Source organism: Schistocerca americana, chromosome 9, assembly GCF_021461395.2.
Source record: "Schistocerca americana isolate TAMUIC-IGC-003095 chromosome 9, iqSchAmer2.1, whole genome shotgun sequence".
In the NCBI taxonomy this organism is placed as follows: Eukaryota; Metazoa; Arthropoda; class Insecta; order Orthoptera; family Acrididae; genus Schistocerca; species Schistocerca americana.
The window spans coordinates 121449669-121477295 of NC_060127.1; the positions used below are offsets into that span (position 1 = coordinate 121449669).

Sequence of the window (27627 nt, forward strand, 5' to 3'; positions counted from 1 at the left end):
ATTCTGGGGATTCCGCACCGACATGCTTTGTGGATGAGTCAGAGTATCCTCAAATCACCAGATGTAAACTCAGATTGAGACACAAAACTTCTTGGCAACATTTAAGACTAATTCACTGCTCAAAGTGGTTAAATTCTAACATCTGACCAATTCACTAATACACTACAACATAGTACTGACAGAAGTACAGGAAACCTCTCCAAGACGTTGTATATGCATCCTCTCCCTCAATTGTACTAACAAGGGCTACAATGTAGTCAACTTACATGCTCCAATGAAACAGGACAACAGGCAGAACTGACAAATTCTGGGAAGACTTAGAAGATATTCTCTCTAAAGTTAGGGAGGCACACACTGTCATACTGCTTGGTGACTTCAATGCCCAACTAGGAAGAGAGAAAATTACAGAAATATAGTGGGCAACTCTCTGGCACATATGAGAATCTGCCGCAATGGGGAACGGTTGGTGGATCTGTGTAGGACTTTTGGGTTGGTCATGAAGTCTACCGACATCAAACACCTGCCAAGGAAGCAGAAGACTTGGATTTCACCTAACACCAACTTGAGTGATTCCAGATAGATCATGTGGCCATTTCCAGAAAATGTCAAAAGGAAATTCAAAACGTGAAGGTATTAAGAAGTACTAATCTGGACTCAGACCAATATCTCTCTCAAAATGAGACTCCAACCTATAAACACTACACAGTACCTCCAAGATGGTAAGATTTGGCCTAGGGCGACTTAAGAACAAACACGAAGTAAGCCAGGGACTGTACAGTACAGATTTCAACAACTGGGACCAACTGAAGGAGACTTTTGAAGACAGTCAACGAACTCGCCCCCCCTCACGAAAAGAAGGAATCATCTATGGTGGAATGAAGACTGTGACAATGCAATAGCCCAAAGGTAGAGACTCTGTGGGAAGTGGAATTGTAAGCAAACCAAGAAAAATTGGGAGAGCTTTTTGGAACAAAGAAGGCTTACACTGAAGGAACCAAATGGATCTTCACACAAAACCAACTAACCCAAATCGAAGAGAGCTTCGCTAACTCCAGAGATTTTTACATAACCTTCAAGGAGACACTAAGAAAATACAATCTGCCAAGTCTCCACTTCAGACTCTCACAAGGCAAACTGATTCTTAACGACAACAACTGTGATCAGCCCAGCGAAGACCTCAACTACAAATAAACCATACCAAACCTGGACTCACTGTCTCTGTCATTGGAAGAAGTTGTACAAACCATTCAACTTCTAAAGTCTAATAAGGCAGCTGGAGAGGTATCTACCTGGAAATGTGCTGGAAGCAATGCCATGGGCAAGTTCATCATCCAGGACATCTGGGAAACAGAGAAATTACCACCTGATTGGAACACGGCTCTGATCCATCCGCTTCATGAAAAGGGAGATTTTGCTGATCTGAAAAACTACCATGGAATTTCTCTTGTCCCACTAACATACAAGATTCTCTCCAAGGCGTTACTAACAAGGGCAGAAAATCAGCTGGACAGGCAACTGAGAGAATATCAGGAAGGGTTCAGGAAAACCAGATCCTGTGCTGAAACTGTATTGGAATACTCCAAGATGGTCGTCACCTTTGTTGATTTCAGGAAAGCCTCAGACTCTGTTGATAGAGAAACACTTAACAAAATACTCCAGGAAATAGGACTACACAACAAGACCCACACTCATTCTAGAAACCTTGACCAACACCCACTCCAATTTAAATTCAAATTTAGATTCAAATTTAGAGGTGAGATCTCATAAAGCTTCGAGATAAAAACTGGAGTGAGACAAGGGGATGGACTCTCCCCACTTCTCTTCAACTGTGTCCTTGAAAAGGTTGAGAGAGAATGGCGCAAGGAACTGACCAGTTTGGGTGTTCAGAGTGGTGTCTACCTGGGCCAAAGAACGAAGGACTGATTGTAGATTGCCTTTCTTTTGCAGCTGACATGACAGTGATTGCTGATTTTCTTGAAATGGCAACAATGCAGGTAAACTGCCTCAGAAAATAGGCAGCCAAAGCGGGTCTTCAAGTATCGCTGGAGAAAACAGAGCTCTTCATCAACATCAAAGAAGCGAACAGAGAGATGTTACTAAACCAGGAAGAGAAGTTTAAGTATTTCGGTGAATGGACTGAACCCAACTTGTCATGAAAAACGTCATTACCCACGAGTCAACAAATTGTAACTAGCCTATCGACTGACAGTGAACACCTACAACAAAAAAATGCCTGGAAAGTAAGCGCTACACATCAGTTATATGACTAGAAGCCCTGTATGCCATGGAATGTCTTTCCATGAACTGGGGAGGTCTGATGAAGAAATTGGAGGTCTGAGAGGGGAGAATCCTCTGGAAGATCCTAGGCCTGGTAGAAGAAGATGGGTAATTCAGAAGGCGACATAACGCCGAGCTCTACGAACATATCGAGAGGCTTTCTTGATTGTGTAAAAAAAGAAGGGTAGCTTTCTATAGCTGTGTTGCAAGATTGCCTCCGAACAGATTGACCAACTGTCTGTTCTCCTTCTTCCAAAACAAGAAGGTTCGCACCACTTGGCTGACTGAAACTAAAACGGACATTAAAGAACTGGAAATAACTGATCTCCAGAACATACAGTCTGTGAGACATACTCTGAAGGAAGTCCAAGGATTTCAGGAAAAGCTCCGAAGAAAGGTACCCCCTGGACAGGGGAAAGGAAAATGAATTACATCGGCAGAGGATGCGACAGTACTGGGCAAAGATCAAAGCTCAACAGTTAAACAAGCGTGGTCTAAACAAAGTATACCCATTCGAAACAAGAAGAAGAACGAAAAAAGTCTGTAATGTTTAGTAGATAGCGAACGTGGTTTTGCAGCGATGTTTCGCCCTTTCCTAATCCACAAAAATGTCTATCGGGGTAGAAGTACAGCTTTGTTCGATGTACTGAGTGGCTATGTCAAATGCGTTTTTAATGTCATCTTTGCGGTTCTTAACAGTTATTTGAGTTACAGCGTCAACGGCTTGGTGATCAGTTACGTAGGGTTTCGTTGTGCAGTCAAAATCAGTTAAACTGATCCAGTCACTCACGTCACTGCGCTCAACTTCGGTTGTGAATACACGGTTTACGTTCAGTTTTATACACTTCAGTTTGTAAGAAGTACACAGCCACTAACGTATAACACAAATACGTGCACAATAACACTTACTGATAGAGTCAGAAACTAATCATTTCATATTAAAACTGATCGGACTGTCGCAACTATCAACGGTCAACTGGCTACTGATCCAGATCGCAGACGATAAGTTATCGACAAAAATCCAGTCCTGACTGTAGCATCGGCGTGTGTACGTAGGCAAATGCGGGAAATGGGATGGCCGGATTAAGTGGGGAGTCGGACCATCCGAGCTCCGATTAGTGACGTTCTACTGTGACTAATTCGTAGAAAGATAAAAGGTAATATGAATGTTTGTTGGGACGAAGAAAAAATTGTTCAGATTGATTTCAAACATAAATGATTGAGTGTCTAAGCCTGATTCCAACAAGTTGATGGTCGAATCCATTGTTTCACAAAAAAATCGTCTATATTTATCACACATTTCAGTGGATGAATCTACAGATTATTTGTCAGAGTCACCGTATTAGTTATGGATTTTTCTTTGACGGTAATTTTGAGGAATCAACATCTACATCCTTACATTTTTAATTTGTATCAGCCCAAAATGATTCAAACAATTTCTCATAAATTTAATCCATATTAAAACGGTTCAAATCATATTATTGGCCAGGGACTTCCTCTGTAGTGCTATGTTGACCGTATCAATGTGACCAAACAGTTTTACCAGTTACTGAACTGTCATTTTTTGAAACATTTAGAAAAAAAATTCTTAAAGTTTTATATAGCTGGACAAAATGAAGACATTGTCAAGTACCTTAGGGACCACCTTGTAGGACAGAGCGGTTTCAAATTTTCCTTTAAGTGAACAAAATATATTAAATCCTTCATAACATTCAGTGTAGTTCGACATTCTAGGATTGGTTTCGCAGTCTCTTGTAGTGTTAAGGTTAAAGAGTGTGCAAGGTTGTGCCCAAATCACTTCTGAATTTCCAAAAACTTGGCCTGTACACTACTATATTATCTGGCCATGTTAGCAGAACCATCATAGCATTGGCCTCTACAATTAGACGCAGGCATATCAAACTGTCTTAAAATAGCGATAATAATCCAAACAGAGCCTTTGTGTAGTAGTTTGTGTCAGTATATCGCTAAAGAACATTCTTTTATCAGGAACAAAGAATTAACGATTCTGATACACACACCTATTGCTCTTTGGTGGCTATGTCTACTGCTTCACCTGCTATGATTGCAAAATACTCCTCACTTTTGACCCCATCCAACAAATATCTAAGAATTAAATGATTTAAAAGAGTCAAAATTTCATTTTGTACATCGTGGGCTGTCGATTTATAAGTTTTGCGCTGTAGCCACATTAAAATTTGTTGGCAATCATCCCACTAAAGGCGTAATAAATTAGCAATTAACTTGTTTCATCAGTATGTCCTATTGTAAGCCCCTGTACTGCTAAGCTCTGTTTTCTTTTATTTAGATCAGTTTTTTTTAATGTCTCTAAGGACATTGACATTCAATTTTAAGGTTTTGAATTTCAGTACATCTTCTCTATGGCATCTTCCACGAACGTCCAACTTTTCTGACACTTTCTTCCAGTTCGAAAAACCAGCTCACACGAAATTTTTTCCTATGTTACGAGAAAACTGTAGACAATTTTGTTCAAACATTTGTTAGCAAATTTAGCAAAAAATAACACCTTTTACATTATTGTAATCAATCCATGCAAATGTCTGGCCTAATGAGTGCTGGTAACTGCGTTGTTTTTTCCTGGAACTGTGTTTTTTTGTTACTGCCACACTTCTGTCAATACTTTTAACCTTTCACACAGAGTACCACTGACACTAGGTCTAGGTTCATTGTCACTAACACCTGTCGACTAGCAATTTTCTTTCTAATTTGTCCACTTTGAACTGGCCAGTTTCTAGCATTACGCAAGACTAGGCGGCCGCTTAAGGCGACAAAATTTTAGGGGTGGCAAGACACAGAAAAATTAATTTCAGATCAGACAGCACAAAAGTTGAGCAAATGAAGAGAAAAAATCAAAAAGAGAAAAATTGAAAAGTATACGGAACAGTTACTTCATATGTCTTTACTTACTTTGCCGAACGTAAACACATTTACCTGAAAACTAAATCAGCCGCCACTGACAATGGAAACTCCCCGTCGCACGCCGCTCAGATTTGGTGGTAAGAGGCTAAGTCGATAGCCTGTCAAAAAGTGATCACAGGTCAAGCATGAAGAAGCTGTACTGAACTGTGAAAAAATCAAAATCGACACACTGATCGGTCCAAGAAGTGTAATACAGCGCAGCCATGAACAGAAGTGGCATCGTGGATAAGTGGTCGCTTGTTGGACTGCATCGCGGGCGAGTCATGGTCAAACCGCCCTGGTATATTACTTTTCTTTTTTTCGCTGTTCACTGTATTCAGATTTGTGTCTGTTTGTGTGTCGTGGTGAAGCGTCTGTTTGCAACAGCGGGGTGAAGGAAGGGACCTATTATGACAGTTGATTCTGCACAACTACTCTATTAGCTGCCAAAAGGATTTGGATTTGGAATGGGAACCGCAAAAGTTTGATGAAAAGGCGACAAGTAAATCGAGTACTGCAATGAACAACACTTCTGGTAAGCCATACACGGCATTAGAGACAGTACGTGTGTCTCTTACCGACCCATCTAATTTGTACGCCTGGTGAAGGAGTGATACATGCCTCCTTTCAGGTGAATGTGAATGTGATCACTCCCAAGGAAATGATGAAAACATAGTAGTTCGTCACAGAACTTGCACCAAATGAACGCAACAGTTTCTCTATCAGATAGTTTCTCTGTGCTCTATCAAAACATATGTTTATAATGCTTTTGAAGTTATTTTCCGTTTTGGAAGTTTTGACTCTTGAACTCCTTTGTTGTAATATAGTTCACACCCTTTATTTGTTGTTTTCATTTCTGTCAGCCGTCTATGTTGTCCCTCACCTGCTCTCACCACTCATCACGTTTACTCGCGACGGAAACGTATTCTTACCACACAACTCATATTCAATAATGATGTGTAGTATGCCAACTACCAAGACTACATAAAGAGAACAAATATTTCAATACATTGACGAACGGTTCATAATATTACGTAAAAAAGTAAATAAATGGCACGCTGGAGTTTTGACCTCGGCTCGTCCGCTTTCACAGTCCAACACTATGACCACTTAAAAAAAAAAAAAAAAAAAAAAAAAAAAACAGAAAACTGAATGCCAACTGAGCACTTTTTGTGATGGTTGTATTTAATTTATCCCCATTAAAAATGCATTTAAAATTATTAAAAATTTTAAGAAGAAAATATTGATGAGTGTAATTCACAGTTTAAGTAGCTGTGATGGCCGTTTGAGAGAGGAAATAAAATTATTTATAATTTAATTGATAGTACTTTAGGTCATTAACTTTATTTAACAGTTGTTCCAATTTTTGAAACAATTAAAAAATAAAATAAAATGAAACCGTACCAGCAGGTAGGTAGGATCGAGCCAAGATCGCGACTGAACCACAACGCCACGGCTATTTTACCGTTGCTCAATGTGGCACTTATTAAGCTTGGACCGTTCACTGTTTCCGGTAAGCTATTTTTTTTTTCTTTTCACAGTTCAGTACTGTTGTGTTGGCTGAAGAGCCAACACCGTGTTATGAATGGAGGCCGAAATGCACGCGATTTAGCTCACGCAGGCTGGCGTGAGGAGGGAAGGTCTATACTGACGTGAGGTCTGGAACATGACAAGGAATTAGAATTCAGAAAGTGGACTAAATAGTTTGATACTTAACTTTAATCCATTAATGATGAACGTCGCTCTTGACGGTACATGATTCACAATATTATCTGTTCAGAATACAATCTTGAAGTAACTGAATATGGCGCCTTGCCAGGTCGTAGCAAATGACGTAGCTGAAGGCTATGCTAAACTGTCGTCTCTGCAAATGAGAGCGTATGTAGACAGTGAACTATCGCCAGCAAAGTCGGCTGTACAACTGGGGCGAGTGCTAGGGAGTCTCTCTAGACTAGACCTGCCGTGTGGCGGCGCTCGGTCTGCAATCACTGACAGTGGCGACACGCGGGTCCGACGTATACTAACGGACCGCGGCCGATTTAAAGACTACCACCTAGCAAGTGTGGTGTCTGGCGGTGACACCACAAGTACACTTTCTTCCTGTTTCCATGCTTGATCCGCGTTCAATTCCTGGCGGGCTTACCACTAACTCTGAGGGGCGTGCAAGAGGGAGTGTCCCTTGTGAGTACCAAGCAGGAACAAACATGACCTGGACTGATCTCTGTCGAGCGCTGGTGTGGGTCACGTCCGTTAACAAAGAATTTACGAACTGCATCATAATCGTCCAGTAGACGTATGATGAATCATCTGAAATAAGCATAAAATTAGGTACTGTAATTCACAGTATTACTTCTGATAAATTTTAACTGTCACTCATTGTTTGTAGCACATAAAAAGAAAAGTGCATTTTGAAATTTCATTGTTGTTCTGTACAAGAAAAAAATCTGAAGCCAAACATTTGCTACACAGAAGAAGGAACATTCCAAGTCAAGTAACTTACTTTGAAGCAAGAGTTTGATGAAAAAAATGTAGTTAACAGGACTCTTTTCATTATGACTCGGTGTTTAACGACCACCGTGAGTATCTCTATGCACGCCCGTCCGTAATTTGGGAACAATGACTTACGGAAAGAGCCAGTGCGTTTAGACAAACACAACATCCATGCCTCGCCAGGATTCGAATCCGGACCCATCTCTGACAAATGATCAGACGTCAATCGCTTGGACCATTCCGTCGCCGGGACGACTAATAAAATATTTTAGAATCCTCAATAGAGAATGCAAACATGTCGTCATTTATTTATTTAATCGGAAGAATGTGCACCCTGAAAAAGATGAAATTTAGTCCTCATTCTAGAAATATTTCAATTAAAACAGAGTCGGACTAACACCACGATTATGCAGATCTATTTCGATGCTATAACATGTCTCTCATCAGTATGGCACTATTTCTAAATTCAAGAAAAAATTAATTCGCTCCACAAAATAGTTCCACACCGGTATTAGTGTATTTTCTCGCAATTAAATAAAATAATTAATTGATGACAACTTTGGTCGCACAGGTTTATTCAGTTGGTTTATAGTTTATAATGTTCAGCACATTCTACGTATTTGAATTATATTCAGAAATTTCAAAAACTGAAGACAAAAAATAATAAATTGATAACATTTCCTGTCCTCAAACACTTTTTGGGGAACTGAAGGCAAAGCACGAAATTTGAGGACTGTCTCCAAAAATGAGGACGTGGGGTCACATTTCTAATGTTTAAAAACCGAGCGAAGTAAGGCAGTGGTTAGCACAACGGACTCGCATTCGGGAGGATGACAGTTCAAACCCGCATGCAGGCATCTTCATTTAGGTTTTCCGAGTTTTCCCTAAATCGCTTCAGGCAAATGCAAGGATGGCTTTCCCACGCCCGGGTTCCCGGGTTCGATTCCCGGCGGGGTCAGGGATTTTCTCTGCCTCGTGATGACTGGGTGTTGTGTGCTGTCCTTAGGTTAGTTAGGTTTAAGTAGTTCTGAGTTCTAGGGGACTGATGACCATAGATGTTAAGTCCCATAGTGCTCAGAGCCATTTGAACCATTTGAGCCAAGGATGGCTCCTTTGCGAGGGCACGTCCAACTTTCTTCGCCATCCCTCCCTAACCCGATGGGACCCATGATGACCTCGCTGTTTTGTCGCCCCCCCACCCTCCTCCCGCCCAGATCAACCAACCAACCAACCTGCCTAATGTTTAGAAGTATAACAGGAGACCTGCTCCGTCTATCGTTGGATGTTGGCGTAGGGGGGCTGGGGGACATGGGGGAGACTGACGCTATTAAAATCGTCACATTTCAATTCCCGCCCAGAGCGGAGAAACTCCTATCAACGGCCCCTGAAAAATACTGCTTAATAATTCGGCCGAGTCACAGTGACACTAACTTACCAGTGGCGCTGGCCACTGTTAGTGCACACGTCTAGACGATAAGAGGCTTGGAGATAAACTACAATCGGACACTTCTACTTTGTTCCCCTTCGATTGCTGACCGTTGCCTAACTTCACGCTGCTTCAGAATGTTTACGGCCGCGTTTAACTTCTCTCCCTATGGAAGCGAAGTTAAATTACCGTGACTGAAGGACATCTAGTTTCATGAATGGAAACTTCTGGACGAGAGAAGTCAAGTCCCCAATATTTTAACACAAATGTCTCCCACGATCCCAGGTATACATTTAATTCCTTATGGAATTCTCAAGTCTATAAAACAAAATGATTTGACAGTTATATTTTATAATCTTAATGTGTCTGCCTCTAGATGTCTAAGTCAGCACCTGGAATAAAATTTCAGTGGCTCTGCATAATTTCGGCGATCGGCGACTCTGAAAATTCTTAAAATAGTCAGAGGCCTAGCCGTACGCCGCAGGGAAGTCGTATTCGGTGCTATGACGTATTCACTCCGCAGCAGGGGAATCAGTGTACAGGTTTTGTATTAATTTCTATAGAAGTCCAAAAATTAATCTCTCAAATTAAACTACTGTGGTGCAGGCTCTACTGATTTCCCAGAATGCAAAGTGCCCTATGAGTTACGACACAGCAAATAATGCTTCGAGCCACAGACAAGGGAGAAGTTAAAATAAACAAAGAATCAAACGTACCTTTTCCATTCATGAAATTATATTTTTCCACAAATGATCTTCATAACTACATTTCAGGATACATCATCCTATTGTATGAGATGGAATGTTAGCATAATTAATCCAATTCCATACAGCATTCAAAATGCCGGCTTACAACAATGCCGCTAATTATAGTTCTATTGCGATCCTACTCCCCGCAATTCTAAATCAGAAGTAAGGAAATCCGTAGTACACGTAATGTTCCACATTTTATCCACAGAGCTTCTCTATCGCAGTCATGATTAGTCCTTGATCCCTATAGATCACCTGCGCAGTTATGCATAAACATTTGCACTAGAAGAGAAAAACTGAGAGAAAAAGGGTGATACTACAGGCTGACAACATCAGCCACGTAACACTACTGTGCACCACAGCAGTAGTTAGCTATTGTGTGATTAGTGTTGATTCGTATGCTGTGTTGTATCTAGTAATTGTCAACATTATTTACAAAAATGATTAAAGAATCCTTACCCGCACCTGGCCCTTCTGGCGACTCGTCATGAACTTTCATATCACTGCAGTGACGCATTAACCCATTAAATATTTGTTTCTCTTATAAATTGCGGGCTGGCTGTGGGGCTTGTCCAGGCAGCCAGTGCGCTACGAACCGATAGTAAGCTTCCACCCCCAGCATGCCTCCGTACATGGACTAAGTAAACACGTGTGGTTAATGCAAACACATGGGAAACTCCGTAAAGACAGTTCCTCACGTGCACAGTTTAAAGCAGTAGCAGATAAAATGGCAATAGCTCTTTAAACCGACATTTTTCTCGTACTTAATCAATACATACTATTATGGAACATAGCACATACAGGTTTAACGGATATCCCGATAAAGGAGTTGAGATACGCACGTTTGAAGGGGGAGGGGAGGGGGAGGAACATTTCTTACTCAGCACTCTGAGGCATAAAATGCACCGGGCATAATATACCAGCAACGACATTCTTCAGTACAATATATATGAATTGATTACTTAAATTTGAAACACAGGAATACTAACTATGACCATCAATCCATCAGTTTAATGAGTAATGGTTGCAAAATACTGCCACGAACTATTTACAGAAGAATGGAAAAAATGGTAGTATCCAACGACGGGGAAGATCAGATTAGGTTTTGGAGAAATGTAGTAACATGCAAGACAATACTGGTAGGACGACGTACCTTACAAGATATGTTGAAGAAAGGCAAAAACACGTTCATATCATTTTTAGATTTAGAGAAATTTTTACTGATTTTCACTGGTCTACACTCTAAAATTCTGCAGGTAGCAAGGATAAAATTCAGTGAGCGAAAAGTTATCTTCAATGTGTTCAGAAATCAGACTGCTGAGACTCAAAGGGTATGACACTTATAACTGCTGTCTGGCTGTAGCCATTCTCCGATGTTATTAAATCTGTACATTGGGTAAGGAGTAAAGGAGACCAAAGAGAAACTTTGAAACGGTATTAAAGTTCACTGAACATGAACAAAAACTGAGAAGTTTCGCCGACGACATTGTAGTGGCTCAAATGGCTCTAAACACAATGGGACTTAACATCTGAGGTCATCAGTCCCCTAGACTTAGAACTTCTTAAACCTAACAGACCTAAGGGCATCACACACGTCCATGGACGAGGCAGGATTCTAACCTGCGACCGTAGCAGGAGCGCGGGGTCGGACTGAAGCGACTAGAACCGCTCGGCCACAGCGCTGGTTGACATTGTAGTCAATGGCAATGAATCATGTCCTGAAAAGACGGTGCAGGAGGAACAACAAGAAAAGTAAAACTCGCCTAATGTAATGTAGGTGAATTAAATCAGGGGAAGGTAGACGAATCAGATTAGAAAAAGAGGCACTAAAGGTGGTAGATGAGTTTACCTATTTGGGTAGTAAAATAAATGAAGATAGCGACAGATGAGAGGATATAAAATGCAGACTAGTAGTAGAAAGTTTTCTAATACTGAATGTAAATTTAAGTGTTATGAAGACTTTCCTGAGGGGTGTTTTCGTGAATGTAGCCTTGATTACATGTTAAATGTGGATTGTAAACAGTTTAGACAAGAAGGGGATAGCAGCTTTTGAAATGTGATGCTAAAGAAGAATGCTGGTGAGTTAAATGTAAGAAGAGATCGAATGATAGGACACATCTTCAGCCTTTAACCCATTAACTGTCAATTTTTTTTTCTTCCAGTCTGTATTTGTTTCTGGGTTGCCTAATTGAGAGACTGGGATAAGCGATGTAAAATAAAAACTGAAATATTCTTGAATTAAACGCTATATTTTAGAGAATCCTCAAATGGGGATCGTGGCACTTGCTACTACCTTTTTATATTTCCTTTTATTTTCTGTGGCAGACAACAAAGCATTCGATATGGAGTCCCATATTGTACACGGAGCACTGTTTCCTTGCATTTTTTTTTTTTTTTTGTAAATTCCTCACTTTCTTTCTTCCTTCGATCTTTTGAGTTCAATCACGTGTAGGGTTCGAGAAGTCGTGAGTTCAAATGGAACACATGAGGTGGATGCCTTCGGGTATAATGGACGTCCTCTCATTTTTAGATCGGAAGCAGCGGATGACTGAGCACGATATGGCGTTGCCACCATTCCTCTGAATTGGAGCAGTGGGATATTTTCATTCGTGAGACAATGTGTGACAGGAATAGCTTATGATCGCCCAGTGGTTGAATCCTAATCTCACCGGTTTCCCGCGAATGAAGTGTTTTAGATAATGGTGTCCATAATGTCGAACCATTTACTCGTCAATGCCTAGGCAATCATAAAAAACTTTAAATTTCGTGAATTTCTTATTCAGGGCGTCTATCACAGGGAGACTTTTGAAACGTTTATCCCTGTCGTTAGCTGTGACTCTGTTCAGATGTGTATTATCATTGAGTGAATATGGCGCTAGATTTCCAGATATCTACTGCAGCTCATGCACTATTGTAGCACCGTATATCAAAATCGTCACCTTCATTCCAATGTAACTGTACCTTTGGGAGAGCCTAGTATCCAGTGAAGAGTAATATATCTAAGAACGTTTTTAAGCACTCATTGGATCAAAGTTGTGATCATTGTTGTGTGTAACATATTGAACACTTTCACTGGCAGTCAAATTCGGTACTTGTTCATCAAAAAGTTCTTCAAAGCAATCAATTGCAGGCTTTCCTTTTAAGGCTGTTCAGTTTCTGCTAGGTCAGCGTAAGTTTCACTATAACTTGTTTCCTCAGCTGTTAAATTAGAAGTGACATTAGTTTTCATTCTCTTCTTGCGATGGTGTGCATTTCCTCGTCCTCCCTTTATTCATTGGTACCAACTTCGAAGACATCTGGAACATCGGCTGGAAGAGTTTCGTCCAATATATTTTCTTCGAGACCATCACAGACAGGCATTTCATCTACTCGATGTGGAAGGACCTTGACGATGTCAGTGGGCTTATACATTCCACCTCATCACCAGAAGAATGCACGAAATTGGGGTCATTTACAATCTCGTCAGTTTCCTTTATATAAAGTGCTTTTCAACGATTCATTGTGCCTAGCGAGAAAAGAAAAACAAAATACGATTTTAAGCAGAATCTGCTATGAGCCCCAAATGGAGATGGAAATTCAGAGAGCCCTCATGTGGAAATAAAAAAGCCTTGGAAATAAATAAACGATAAACGTCTTCTAAAACCATTACAGAACATTCAAGTACACACCTGCTAGAAGTTATGTACATAAAAGTACAACTATGCTGTTTTTAAACTCTGAAAAACCTTGCTTCTTCACACAAGGTATAGTCTGTCTGGTAATGAAAGCAAGTGTGGTCAGTTAATTCTGCAGAGAGAGATGAAGGTTAGATTTCATTACCCATGTTCATTCAAATAGATGCAGTTTGCAGTAATGAAGAGGTTTGGACAGAAAGATTAGCCTCGGAGAGCTGCGTCGAACCTCGCTTCAGACTGAACACACAACAGCAGCAACCGATCCAAAGTCAAGTGTCAGTACGAAGCTATAAGTTACGGAGTAATGACGTAGTTTAAACCGTTCAGAATCGTCTGACAAAGAGTTTGTTCCTCTGTGAACACAATGAATGGCATTGTGCAGCGTTGTTGTAGAGAAGCGATTATACAGCGGTTATGTAGCACCAACGATCTAACTGCCGCCGCACTGCTCGGCGGAAACCCTCGTCCCAGTGTTTCGCAGCTGCCCCATTAGAAGCTACACATCACAGAATGACTCACTGCGGCGGTTACTGCCTCGTCACTGTGAGGAGGCAGAGGCTGTCGTAATCTTATCCTTCCACAGCGCCATCTGTTACGTAACCACCTGGAGCCGACCAGCCACAATAAAAGACGGCGCATTTCAGCGGCGGCGGCAAACGTAGCGGCTAGCATGGCGGGCGCAGAGCAGGCGACGGTGAAGGTGCGCATCCCGCAGGGCGAGCTGCTCGGCCGCCGCCGGCGCACACTGTGGGGGTTCCCCTACTGCTCCTTCCAGGGAATCCCCTACGCGGCGCCACCGGTCGGACCTCTGCGCTTCAAGGTGAGTCCTACAGAAAGGTTATACGGTTCAGTGAAAGACTTGCGAGGAATGGGTACAATGATCTGTACTTCATTTATCATGATCTCGGCCCAAAAACCTAGAAAACGCTACAGTGATGTGACAAAGGTCATGGAATAGCGATATACTCATATGGTGATGGCGGTAGTAACGTGTACACAAGGTATAAAAGGGCAGTGCATTGGCAGAACAGTAATTTGTACTCAGGTGAATCATTTGAAAGGGTTTCAGACGTGATTATGGGCCCACGACAGGAATAAACAGACTGAACGCGGAATGGTAGCTAGAACAGGATGTACAGGACATTCCTTTTCGGAAATCGTTATGGAATTCAATATTCCGACGTCCACAGTCCCAAAAGTGTGCCGAGAATACCACATTTCAGGTGTTATCTCTCATCAAAGATAACTCAACAGCCGACGGCCTTCACTTAACGACCGAGAGCAGCGTCGTTTGCAAAGAGTTGTCAGTGCTAACAGACAAGCAACACTGCGTGAAATAGCCTCAGAAATCGATGTAGGGCGTATGACTAACATATGCGCAAGAACAGTGCAGCGAAATGTGGCATTAATGGGCTCTGGCAGCAGTCGACTGACACAAGAGCTCTTGCTACCTCTACCACATCGCCTGCAGCACCTCTTCTGGGTTCTTAAGCATATCGGTTGGATCCTACACGACTGGAAAACCATGGCTTGATCAGATGAGTCCTGTTTCAAGAGCCGATCGTAGGGTTCGAGTGTGAGGCAGACCCCACGAAGTCAAGGATCCAAATTGTCATCAAGACACTGTGCAAGCTGGTAGTGGCCCCACGATAGTTTGGGCTGTGTTTACATGGAGTGGACTGGGTCCTCTCGTCCAGCTTAATCAACTGAGACTGTTTGCATATCAATTGTGTGCATTGTTAGGTAAGGTGACATTTCAATAACTCCGATTGGCAGTGTGTTTCAAGGCAGTTATGTTACCGAGTAGTTCTTGTTGGACATTAATGATAATCACTACAACAACATAATGCACATGAGAGAGTTCTTCGTTATCTGAACATTGAACAACTGACGATGTTGAATATCCTGAAAAAAGCACATTCCGTGAGAAATAATAGGAATCTAAGTTTGATGAAAATCCCCATCTGCATTTCTCTAGCCGCTCTTAGGTCAGTATAAAGTCATCGCAAAGAGACGATTACGTTTGTCTGCATGGCAATCTTCCACAGCACCTATTATAATCAGTTAGTATAGATTTTTTCCATTTTAAGCTTACTGCAAATAAATTTAGAGTGTTTTCGCCAGATGTATTTCGCTCTCATTTATGAAGCGTCTTCTACGGTCAGCAACCCTATCAATAGCAAAGCATTTTCCATAATACGCATTACCAAGCGGGGAAGGGGGGAAGGTTCTTTATGGCTATCCTAAAAAAAATTTAAAAATTTCATAATTGTTGTTGAATTATATTACCAGCATACTTTTTGAAGAGATACTGATGTGTAAGGAGTGTCCAAAACCTGAAAATACCTTTCAGCAATATCAATTACAGACTTTTAAGACCAACACAAAAAATGTTAAGAACGCAAGTTTCGTTCATTGTTGCCGACTTTTCCTCGAAACATATTTTTAAAGAGGTTCTGATGTGTAAGTGAGGCACAGAATCCGGAAATACTGGATACGACGTTCATTAGGGAAAGTGTAATCTCGAACTGATATGTAAATTTTGAGTTAACTTTAACTGGAAGGTTTAACGTTTAAAACATATATGCACTCTACTGGAGTAATTCTTTTTAAATACTTTTCTTCAGAATTTCAAAACATAAATTACTGCAAATTTTTTCAAAAGGTGGGCATAAAATTCTCCCGCCCCCACTCCCCACCACCCCAGGTAGTATTGCGTCGGTTAATTTACTGACGGTGTTTTTGCCACTTGTTTACACATTCTGCAAGCAACTGCTTTTAGCTTCATTGTTAATTGCTAGTGGAGGCCAAGCTCGAAAGACAATTTATAAATTTGAATGAGAAACCAATTTTCTTCCGACCTCAATCTGTGCTAACAATTAAGGAAAAAGCAGTGATTTGCGGAACATGTAAACAAGAGACGGTAACACTGTGAAGGTGCTTTACAAATAAAAGCAAAACACATCTGGTGCAAAATACTCTTTAATTATCTGCAGTAACGTTAAGATGGAAAAAGCCACTAATAACTTAAGAGGCTCATTTCGCAAAAAGCACAGATGCGGAAATACGCAAGCTAACCAAAGAATGCAGCGTGGAGCTAACGGTAGAAAGGAAAATCTGGTATATAGGAAACGAAAATGTTGTTGTCCAAAAGTCGGAGATTAGAAAGTTGCCAAATATGCGATATCACAAATATCTCGAGCAGACAGCTGTGGACTTCGCAACGTGATGCCGATATTCTATACAAGGTAACGGTTATCACATTGATGTATCTCTTGGTTTCTTATAACATCATGATGTCTGTTAAAACCTGTTAATGATATGACGTCGTTCTTAGCTGGTCCAAGTAGCCTCTGGAGTAATCTACAACAATTTTTTCGCTGTGCGCCAGTGCAGATACCTTTTATTTATCGTATCACCAGTTCAAACAAATTTGTTCTTTTTCTTTCGTACTGCTTGATGGTGTTGGTGGCAGGAAGTGCTAACCCTCAAATTAATACGCATTATTCTCATTACATAAAATATTATGTAATTCTGGTAACTATTAGTTCCATGTGTACCACTAGAAAAGATGTGTGCTATACGTGATATCCCAGGGGGAATGGTCAGTATTCGGAGATTTGAGAAGATGACCATTTGAACGAAAAAACTTTATAAGGACATATGCCCTATTCCGATTTTTTCCGAGTTAGAAGACATGTAATGTACGTTGTTATTTATTTTCAATATCATTCAGTACATTGCCACGTTTACAAATCTCTACACTTATAGCAGTTAGTAAACACTACAATGTGTGTTATACAAAGCATCGATTGAAAAATACATATGCTTAACACGTTCACTGCTTAGCACTATCGTACACCTCACAGTGCAGCTTTAAAGAAGTTCTTAGTAAATGTTCGGTAACCCATGGTGAACTTCAGTGCATTTCTGTACTGTTAGGAGAACATGATGCGTTGATTGAATGCCTCTGCACGTTTCCTGATGAGGCGTGCAGCCACAGACCATAGATATCCTTCTATGCTCTGTGCCTACAGCGCCCACGATGCGACCAAGCAGTTCATCTCGCGTATTCGCCTTTCATTTGTACGCCTCAGAATTCATCCAGCCCCATCAACAAAAATCTAATGGCGTAAGATGTGGCAATCTTGGTGACCATTTAATTACTCCATCACAACCAATCAAGTGATCAGGGTGAGTTAGGTAAAATGTGGAGAGGCTCTGTCATGCTGGAAGTACTGTAAATTGTACTCTGTCTGACCAAAGGAACGTCCTCACGATGTTCAGCAAACGAATTTTCGAAAACATGCAGCTAATTGTGTCCCGTCATTCCCCCTTCCAATATGACTCTACTGTGACCGATCATGTCGCACCAAACAATGGCCGGGAAATGACTTGGAAATTAGTTTTCAATGCAGCGTGTGGATTTTACTGCGACCATCAGTAATGAATGTTTGTTCCGAGTAAATGTGGCGTATTCAGTGAATAATAGTATTAATAGAAGCAAATGACGAGTGCGTGAATAGTGATGTGGAAATTGAAATGGATTAATAATTGCTTCAATAATCGGAAAAACTTATTGGAAAGAATAGTTGCAAAAATTTTGAAGGTAATTTATGAATTTGCCTACAATCTTGGATGAAATGTAACTGATATATCAACAGATCTTTAATATCATTACAGTCAAGGTCGATAAACATAATTTGCATTGTATACTGCTGCTTCCAGTAGTGTGTGGTACCAAATAATCACCGCAACCATCGAAATTGTCGATCTTCCACTCGAAGCACAACATTTTTAGTGTAAGTAAACCAAGTTCAATAGCTGCCCATCAAGTCTGAGTCGTTACCTTCGCATTAATTGCGCTGTGCTTAGTCTTGATTGTGACAATGTCGATGCAGGAACGCTCCTCCGGATACCGCGTAAATTACTCTTGTCTGCACCGAACCTCTTGATGCGGGATCTGGGCGGCGAGTGAAATGATGAACAGACAGGATTTGAACTTAAATCCGTGCGAATAAATATTCCTTTCTTTATTAACTTTTTTACAATATTTTTAATGAACGGTTAAAATACAAATTTTTACAATGCTGGTGCGAGGCATCCAAGCATACATCCGTAAGCTACCACTTCCTGAAACAAAAGTGTAAAGATACATGAATTAATAAACTGAAGATCTTATTTCGTACTTTGTTTCATACAGATATTTAACCTTTTATCAAAACATTATCCTTGCCATAAAACAAATCGTTGATTTACCTTTGCTGGTGTCTTTGATTTATAGCTCATTCCGTTTACATACTATCATCAGGATATGCAAATATTTCAATATGTTATTCTACAAGTACAACTAAAGAATAAAGTTGATATAAACATAGGTCAGCAAATGTTTAGTTACGGAGTTATGGCTAATGAAAGATGTTGGTGTTGGCCTGGTGAATTTAATAAAACATTTCCCAGACGTGCATCTGCAGTAGTTTTCCAGAACATCCATAGAACCAAAGATTATTAAACAAGTAAATTTGTTTACTTTCCATTAAGAATGTAGAAACGCTTACGTCATTGTCGGCAACCGTTAGTGATTCATCAGATTTTCACTATATATAATATATAATAAATAATACGTATATAATAAATAATGACATAGCACTGATCGCACAGGACATTACCGATGCACCGAAACAGCTAGAATTATTACAAGAGCAGGCAGCAAAAATAGGATTACAAATTTCATTTGAAAAAACAAAATTTATGACTGACATCAAAGATGCACCTTCTGACCTAAAAACTGGTAATAACCACATCTCTCGAGGTAAGAATTTAAATATTTAGGTGAATGGATTGCAGAAAATTGTAATGAATAGATATCTGTCAGATCAAGAGTCCAGAAAATGGAGACGGCGTTTCAATTAACAAAAAACATTTACAACAAAAATAGTCTCTCGTGGAACTGCAAAAAGTGACACTACACAACAGTAATTAAACCCGAAGTTCTTTACGCATCTGAGACACTAAACCTTCAAAAGAGGAATTAGAAGTGAAAGAACGTAAAATAATGAGGAAAATCCTAGGACCAAGAACTGAAGATGGTGTGCAATATCCAAAACCCAATGCAGAAATATATAAAAAATATCTCCAAAATAACAGACACAATGAGCATGAGAGAATCCAATTCATGGGGCATTTAGAAAGAATGGACTCAAACAGGTTAACGTACAAAATCCATACATTTTTAAAGGACAAAATTACAAGACCGAACTGGTACAAACAGTCAGAAAAAGACCTAAGAGAATTAGGGTCTCCAGATCTACATGACAGAAATGAAATCAGAAAAATCACAAACACGCGGGGTTTTGAGGAAGAAGAGAGAAAAACTAACCGACGTGGTCTACGCAACGAAAGCTAGCCCTTTCGTTGTTTATGAAGGAATATTGGGCGAAAAGGAAGGCCAACAAATGTTGATTACGCGTGGTCCTGAGTGATCCATCCGCGAAGAAGAAGAAGAAGAAGAAGAAAAATAATATATAATGAATAATAAAAAATAGCCATCGTGCATCTTGTCATTGGTTTACACACCACAGTATGAAGGAACGACATGATGAGACCACCAGCAGACGGTACTCGTATGTTGTTTATTTACCCTCAGACAACCAGTTTCGGTCAAGTGAACGTTTTAAAGTAACGGATTAAAATTGCATAAGTTTAAGAAAAGGTTCCTTGGCACCAAATACATGTATTTTTCAGATCAGTTGTTTCATCTTATATAATATAAATCCGTGATTTGCTGTGTGTGAGAAAATAACCATGTCATGAGACAATGGTGGCGTTCTTTAAGCACATTGAAGCTGTACCTGCAGAAAGTATTTCAGCACTCTAACGACTGCTACTTGTAGTCGGTAATACGTACAACTGCCGTTACATTTGTGACGTGTTAAGTGCGGTGACTGTTTCCTACCTTCAAGATCTCAGTGACTGCGTTCCAACAAAATAACAGGAGACCGCGTTTTCGCTGCGCTGCGCTGTCCTGACCCACCCTGACTGCAGCTCAAGCCAGCACTCTCTCCAGCTGCGTCTTGGGTTTCCGGAAGACTGTGCTGTGGCAACTCGCCAGCCACTGCGATCCATTAAGTCTGCCGTGGAGTTGAAGCAGTGTGGAATGACGTTAGCGCAAATGTCGCAGCGGCATGGTGTAGGACAAGGGAAGCATGGAAGGGAGAACCCAGAATACAAGCGTAATTTGTCCTTCCAATGGCCAGATTTATTTAACTACCATGTAAAAGAGCATGAATAAATGGATCTCAGATAATTATGAGTGAAAGGAATAATCGGCTTTAACAAATGATTTCACCTCAACCAGCCAGAATAAATATAAAACAGTAATTTAAAAAAAAAACTTCTTTCCCTGTGAAACAGAAGCTGCTCAATAGGAGAGATATGTTTAAGACAATTTAACAAAAGGTCATTTACGACCTTCAGAGGATTTTTGGGAAACTAAATAAGTCCTTTAATCAAACAGTCCCATAACACACAAGAGGGCAAACGCACTGCTAAAATCAGCATAAAACCCACTGAAAGTTTTATCAAGTACCAAATCAGTAGGCCTGCCGCTCTGGCCGAGCGGTTCTAGGCGCTTCAGTCTGGAACCGCGCGACCGCTACGGTCGCAGGTTCGAATCTTGCCTCAGGCATTGATGTATGTGATATCCTTAGGTTAGTTAGGTTTAAGTAGTTCTAAGTTCTAGGGTACTGATGACCTCACATGTTAAGTCGCACAGTGCTCAGAGCCATTTGAACCATTTTTGAACCAAAACAGAAAAATAGATGAAGGTTGTCCACACGTGAGGCAAGTACAGTCCCAGTTTAGCGTCCAACCAGTAATTATATTTAAATGAGTTGGAAATATTCGCATAACATAATAATCAAGACATAACTTTGTGCATATGCAACTTAAGAAAAAACTTAGCTACCCGAAGTTCATAACACGGGCAGTACAAGTATATTCCAAAGGAAATGTACAACTTCAAGTAAAATTTAAAATAAGGCTCCACAGATCAGATCATTAAGTAATGTAACCACTACTTCACTTAAGATTTATTAGCAGGCAGCGAGAACCAGCGCGCTTTGGGCACTTGCGGACACACCTCGAGGGCAGCGAATGAACACCAAGGCGAATATACTACACCTACAAGCCCCTGCGGCCACCAGCCGCTGAAAAACCGGCCGCGAGGCTCAGAAGGCTAAGCACGGCTGTAACAGACAAGACTTAGGTGAAACACAGGCCAAACAAACAAGCAAGTATTAATGGCCACATTCTCGAGAATTGGTCAGGATAAGGCCTTTTAATATACCACCAGATTTCAAAAATGTGTCTTTTACGAAATTTCCAAAATACCATGAATGTACAGTAGTGGCCAAGGTAATGTCTATTAAACCACTCAGCTGAAGAAAATTATCCACACGAAAACTTAATGAATGTCCACAGAATAAGATCTGACTGTAATTTAGCCAAACCACTCTGGAAGGAACGTTGCGTAAACCAAACAGCTATGTAAGGGAAATGACAAGCTGACCTCTACAAGGTGGTGCCTAATAATTAGACCTTACAAGCAATGCTACCTTCCTTGATATCTATATATGGAAATCTAAAGCACAGTTTCTACACATATACCCTATTAAATACAGGAAATTTCTGTTAAAGCAAACAAAATATAAAATAAAAGATTAAATGCAAAATCCTTAAAAAACCCTTAAGATCCCAATTAAACCTGCGAAATTTTTACGACAGGTTATTGCCAAAACCCATTCCCATTTACAGCACAAGAAAGCTGACAGCCATATCAGTGGGAAATCTAACATTAAGGTAAACCACTCAATTTAGTCTTTCACACTGCGTACAGCCAGCACAAATACATTACAATGAATCTCACAGTGGTACACAGAAATACCCAGCACAGGAACAGTTACACATACATCCAAGTATTTCACTGATCATAAATATAGCCGGCCGGTGTGGCCGTGCGGTTCTAGGCGCTTCAGTCTGGAACCGCGTTACCGCTACGGTCGCAAGTTCGAATCCTGCCTCGGGCATGGATGTGTGTGATGTCCTTAGGTTAGTTAGGTTTAAATAGTTCTAAGTTCTAGGGAACTGATGACCATAAATGTTAAGTCCCATTTTTGAATAAATATAAATAATTTGAAGCAACAGTTAATTACGCTCCATGTGTCAGTAAACCATCGAGCGCAGGAAATAGAGGTGGGCGTATCGTAATGTGTGAAATACTGACCATAAATGCATGATGTGGCAGATATTGAATAATACTGAAAATATCCAGGGTGGCTTCCAGCACCCAGTCCCACACAGCACGGAATATCAGCGGATACAGACAGAAGGACGCTGTACTCAGCTCCTTGTCTTAACTACGACTTCACCAGTTACACCAAGTCATGACATAAAAAGAGCTAATGGCCGACTGGCACACCATATCCGGAACTCAGCCCGTGACGTCGTCTGTTCCGCTGTCACTCGCTGTCTAGCTTTTACTGCGCCACCAACTCTGCTCTGGGCCTGCTTTAGTACTCGCTCTGCCAGAGAAAATCAGCGACGAGCTTCAGTCGATTCGCGCAGTCAATAGTAGTGCCAGCGAGTAATGCCCTAAGTCAAGGCACGTGAAATCGATTGTGAGTCCCCAATGGCTGAGTGTATACCCTCATATCAGCTACGAATTAAAGCGGGTACCCTTGCAAAATATGTTGTATGCCCACAAAAAGTAAAATTTCATTACCTTGCTGTTGTTTCTAGCGCAGCAGTGTATTTATATCTCTTACACCTCATCGCTCAGTCACTCTTACAAAGTGTGGTGGCTCTGAGCACTATGGGACTCAACTGCTGTGGTCATCAGTCCCCTAGAACTTAGAACTACTTAAACCTAACTAACCTAAGGACATCACACACATCCATGCCCGAGGCAGGATTCGAACCTGCGACCGTAGCAGTCGCACGGTTCCGGACTGCGCGCCTAGAACCGCGAGACCACCGCGGCCAGCACTCTTATAAAGTGACTTATGGGGGCGTCAAATGAGTAGTGCAACACATTCATTTTTTCCCGGCCAATTTCGGTTGAAAAAATGCCGAATTTGCTGTGGAACACAGTAGAATTGAAACCGGGTTGGTAGGTACTCAGAGAGCGCACAAGCTAAGGTTATGATTGTGGATGGGGCCGTAAACAGTTACTGTGAGCTGCACAATCAAACACACAACTTCATTTTTCTAAGAACCACTTATTTACACAATGCTTTAAAATATCACAATTAGACAATACGGCTGAAGGCTTGAGATGCTTTCTGGGCTGAAAGCTCAAAACCACACCAAAACAAGAACGGCTGAAGGCCGGGCTTAGAAATCAAAAGCAAGTAAAAATAGGTCATTTGAAAAAAAAAAAACATGCAATTGAAAAAAATTTGCGGCTGAAGGCCTACACTACACGTCTGAAGAACAACTATACTTAAAACACATTAATAAAGTATTTTTTCTAACCAAGAAATTTCTTTTTAAACTTACAACAGAATGGCCGAAAGCCTAATTAAAGAAATATTAACTTATTGCACGGCTGAAGGCCACAAACATTTAAAACAACGGCAGAAGGCCTGAAAAACAAGTCAGACAAACAATAAAAATTAACACATTTCTTGTTATAAAAAAATTTCCTTTAATGAATACACACGGCTGAAGGCCTTATTGAAAGGGGTTAACGTAAATCCTCGGCCGAAGGCCACTCATAACACATCGAACAACTAACGGGTTAGGGCCTGTATTCCAAACAATTTTAGATAGTACAAATTTTAGGAAAAAATACTCTTTTTTAAATAAAAAATCTTCAAAATTTTAATTTAACACGGCTGAAGGCCTCTATGTAAATTTAAAAAGAACTGAATTAATACACGACCGAAATGAAAATCATAATCTGAAACAAAGTAAACAACTGGTGCTCAGAAGTGTTCCTAGGGTCGGCCTGAGAAGGTAGCTCAAACTTGAGGTTAGACAGGCAGCCAAGAGCTGAAGTTAAATAATGGGATGGCAACCCAAACTAGGGACGGCCCAAGGACCGACTAACAATTTACCAATTCCCTTCTGTCAGACCACGGCACAACGATGGAAAATATCGGCCACAGACGACCATACTAACAGCACTATGTCTTCAGAAATCGGCGTCTAAAAACAGACAAGCGAACAATAACCACTCTAAGCAAAATATGAACCAAACAACATAAAAGGCTGTCGGACTACACGCCGTGCCGGACAGCATCAACACGACGAGGAAAGGCACACTGCTGGAAAACTATGCTAACGACCAGAGCAGGTAACTGGGGCGTTAACGTCCACAGGGCAGAAAATACCTCTGGTGTACTTCACTGGCAAGTAACAGTCAATTTAATAATTAATCACAATATAGGAAGACGGCTGCATGATTTCGCCGACTCCAACATACTATAGGTTGCTGCTAGACCTAATGGCCCAGGGAGCAACAACCCGCAAATAAACGGAGAGATGTTACAATAGTTGAGGTTTCATAACAGGTTAACTGATCACTCAACTTCAGCGTCCAGGTTCGCTGGGCAACGAACTTTGTCGTTCTCGCAGCTAGCGCCTCACGATCCGACAGTGCGTGCACGCCTCCAGCGGTCCCAGCCTGGCCTCGCGAGGAGACTTCCTCGCTGCTCCGTCCCACCCGACTGACTACCACACACACCACCACCACCCAGAAATAGTAGTGGTCACACCAAAGATAGTACGACAGTACTAGCATCGCTAAGCGCTGCTGCTGCCACTCAAGGAGGTAAGCCAGCAACTTCGTTATACCAGTAAGTAAGGAAGAAACAAGACGTCACTCAATGTGACAAAATGCCAAAGAACAAACGGCACGAACGCGAGCCTACACGGCTCAACAATATAACCGCATCAGTCACTACAGTATCATGAAGTTCTGATAGCTAGCAAAGCTATCTCTAGCCTTCAAAATGGCGTCTGTGATGAAGGTGCAGTCCAAACACAGAGATGTCATTGAGTTTCTTTTGGCGGAAAACCAGAGCATTTCAGATATTCATAGGTACTCTCAGAATGGCTATGGAGACCTCGCAGTGAACAAAAGCACGGTGAGTCGTTGGGCAAGGCGTCTGTTATCATAACAACAAGGTGGCAGAAACCTGTCCGATCTCCCGCGTGCTGGCCAGGCGCAAACAGCTGTGACTCCTGCGATTCTGGAACGTAGAGACACTCTCATTTGAGGTGATCGACAGATTACAATCAAAGAGCTCGCTGCTTCGCTGGGCGTCTCTGTTAGTAGTCCTGGCACATTCGTCCGCCAGGGTGGATATTCAATGGCGTGTGACGGCTGGGTTCCTCACTCCCTGCCACAACAACATAATGAGCAACGAAGGACTATCCGTGCGGAATTGCTTGCTCATTACGAGGCTGATTGTGACAATTTTTTGTCAAACATCGTCCAAGGCAATAAAACATGATTTTGTCATTTCGAACTGGAAACAAAACGGCAATCCATGTAGTGGTTCCATACCGCCATTTTTACGAAAAAAACATTCAGAACGGCACCCTGAGCCGGTAAAGTCATGGCGACGGTGTTCTGGAACTCTGAGCGGGTTATTCTGTTTGGTTTCTTCCCTTATGCTGCAACGATCAACTCTGAAGTGTATTGTGCTACCCTCACGAAATTGAAGAAACGACTTGAGCATGTTCATCGCCACAAAGATGCAAACGAACCTTCCCATGACAACTCGATGCCTCACAGAAGTCGGCGCACAGACGGAAAGTTCACAAAACTTAATTGGACTGTTCTTCCTTATCCACCCTACAGCCCGTATCTTGCGCCTTCCAACTTCCGTCTCTTTGGCCCGAAAAATTGTACACTTCAAATTGTACGTGGATAATGGGGAGGTTATTGATACAGCACGCCAGTAAAGTCACATAAAGCCGTTGCAGTGAACGGAGAGTAAAGTGAAAAATAGAGTTTTGTAGCCGAAAGTCTCGGAAATAATACTGTGTATTGGAATCAAGAATAAAACCAACCTGCTTTAAAAAAAATGGTTCAAATGGCTCTGAGCACTATGGGACTTAACATCTGAGGTCATCAGTCTCCTAGAACTTAGAACTACTTAAACCCGCCTAACCTAAAGACATCACACATATCCATGCCCGAGGCAGGATTCGAACCTGCGACCGTAGCAGTCGCACGGTTCCAGACTGAAGCGCCTAGAACCGCTCGGCCACACCGGCCGGCACCTGCTTTCAGAAAAAAATATGTTGCATTACTTATTGGAGACCTTTCGTACTGAAAGTAACAATTAATGTGTTTACAATGGTGAATACTATTGTGCTAGAGAGACTGTCAGAAAGCCTCCTTCACCTTTCGTAGTATGACTGACGCCTGCGGTCTGTTTAGCAGTGAACAGTGCTCTACGCTTAATATTTTGTTCAGGACACTGACAATAAAAGCACCGGCTACGAGATTCCATGAGAACGACTGAAAAAATTGTGGATGTTGCAGGCTAATGTTATAAAATATTTTCTGTGGCAAGGTCAAGGAAGATACACTGACGGAAGAGAAACAAACAAGTAATGCAGAATAGTCAAATTTCAGGAATATATTTGTCTAGGTAACGTACCTAAGCGATTAATGTTGCAAGATCACAGCATAATGTAACCACGAGGAAAGCCATTGCATATGTGAAATTCTGGCAATTTAACAACCGGTGAAAAATGCGAAAATGTTGAATGCAAGAATGCTAACGTGCATGCATTGTGTGATACAGGTGCTGGATGTCACTTTGTGGGATGGAAGTCCATGCTTGTTGGGCTTGGTCGGTCAATACAGGGACAGTTAATGCTGGTTCTGCATGAAACTGGAGTTGTCGTCAGATGATATCCAATATGTGTTCGATTGGAGACAGATTTGGCGATCGAACACGTCGAGCCAACATGTCCACAGTCTGTAGACCATGTTACAACAGCGCTATGTGGGCGAGCGTTATCGTGTTGGAAAACACCCCCCTGGAATGCTGTTCAAGAATAACAGCAAAAC

The 27627-nt window shown here is 41.2% G+C and overlaps 1 protein-coding gene across 2 annotated transcripts in view; it reads left to right on the top strand.

The window, feature by feature from the left end:
* Positions 1-27627, top strand: part of LOC124551017 (esterase FE4-like) — a 290102-nt gene that overhangs the window by 162380 nt on the left and 100095 nt on the right. The window contains exon 1 of one of the 2 annotated variants that reach the window (XM_047125863.1): positions 14205-14355. The exons of the other annotated variant lie outside the window; for it this stretch is intronic. Coding sequence (XP_046981819.1) covers positions 14206-14355 — 150 coding nt within the window. The 5' untranslated portion in view covers position 14205. Of the gene's footprint in view, positions 1-14204; positions 14356-27627 lie in introns of those variants that run through there. 2 annotated transcript variants of the gene reach the window in all.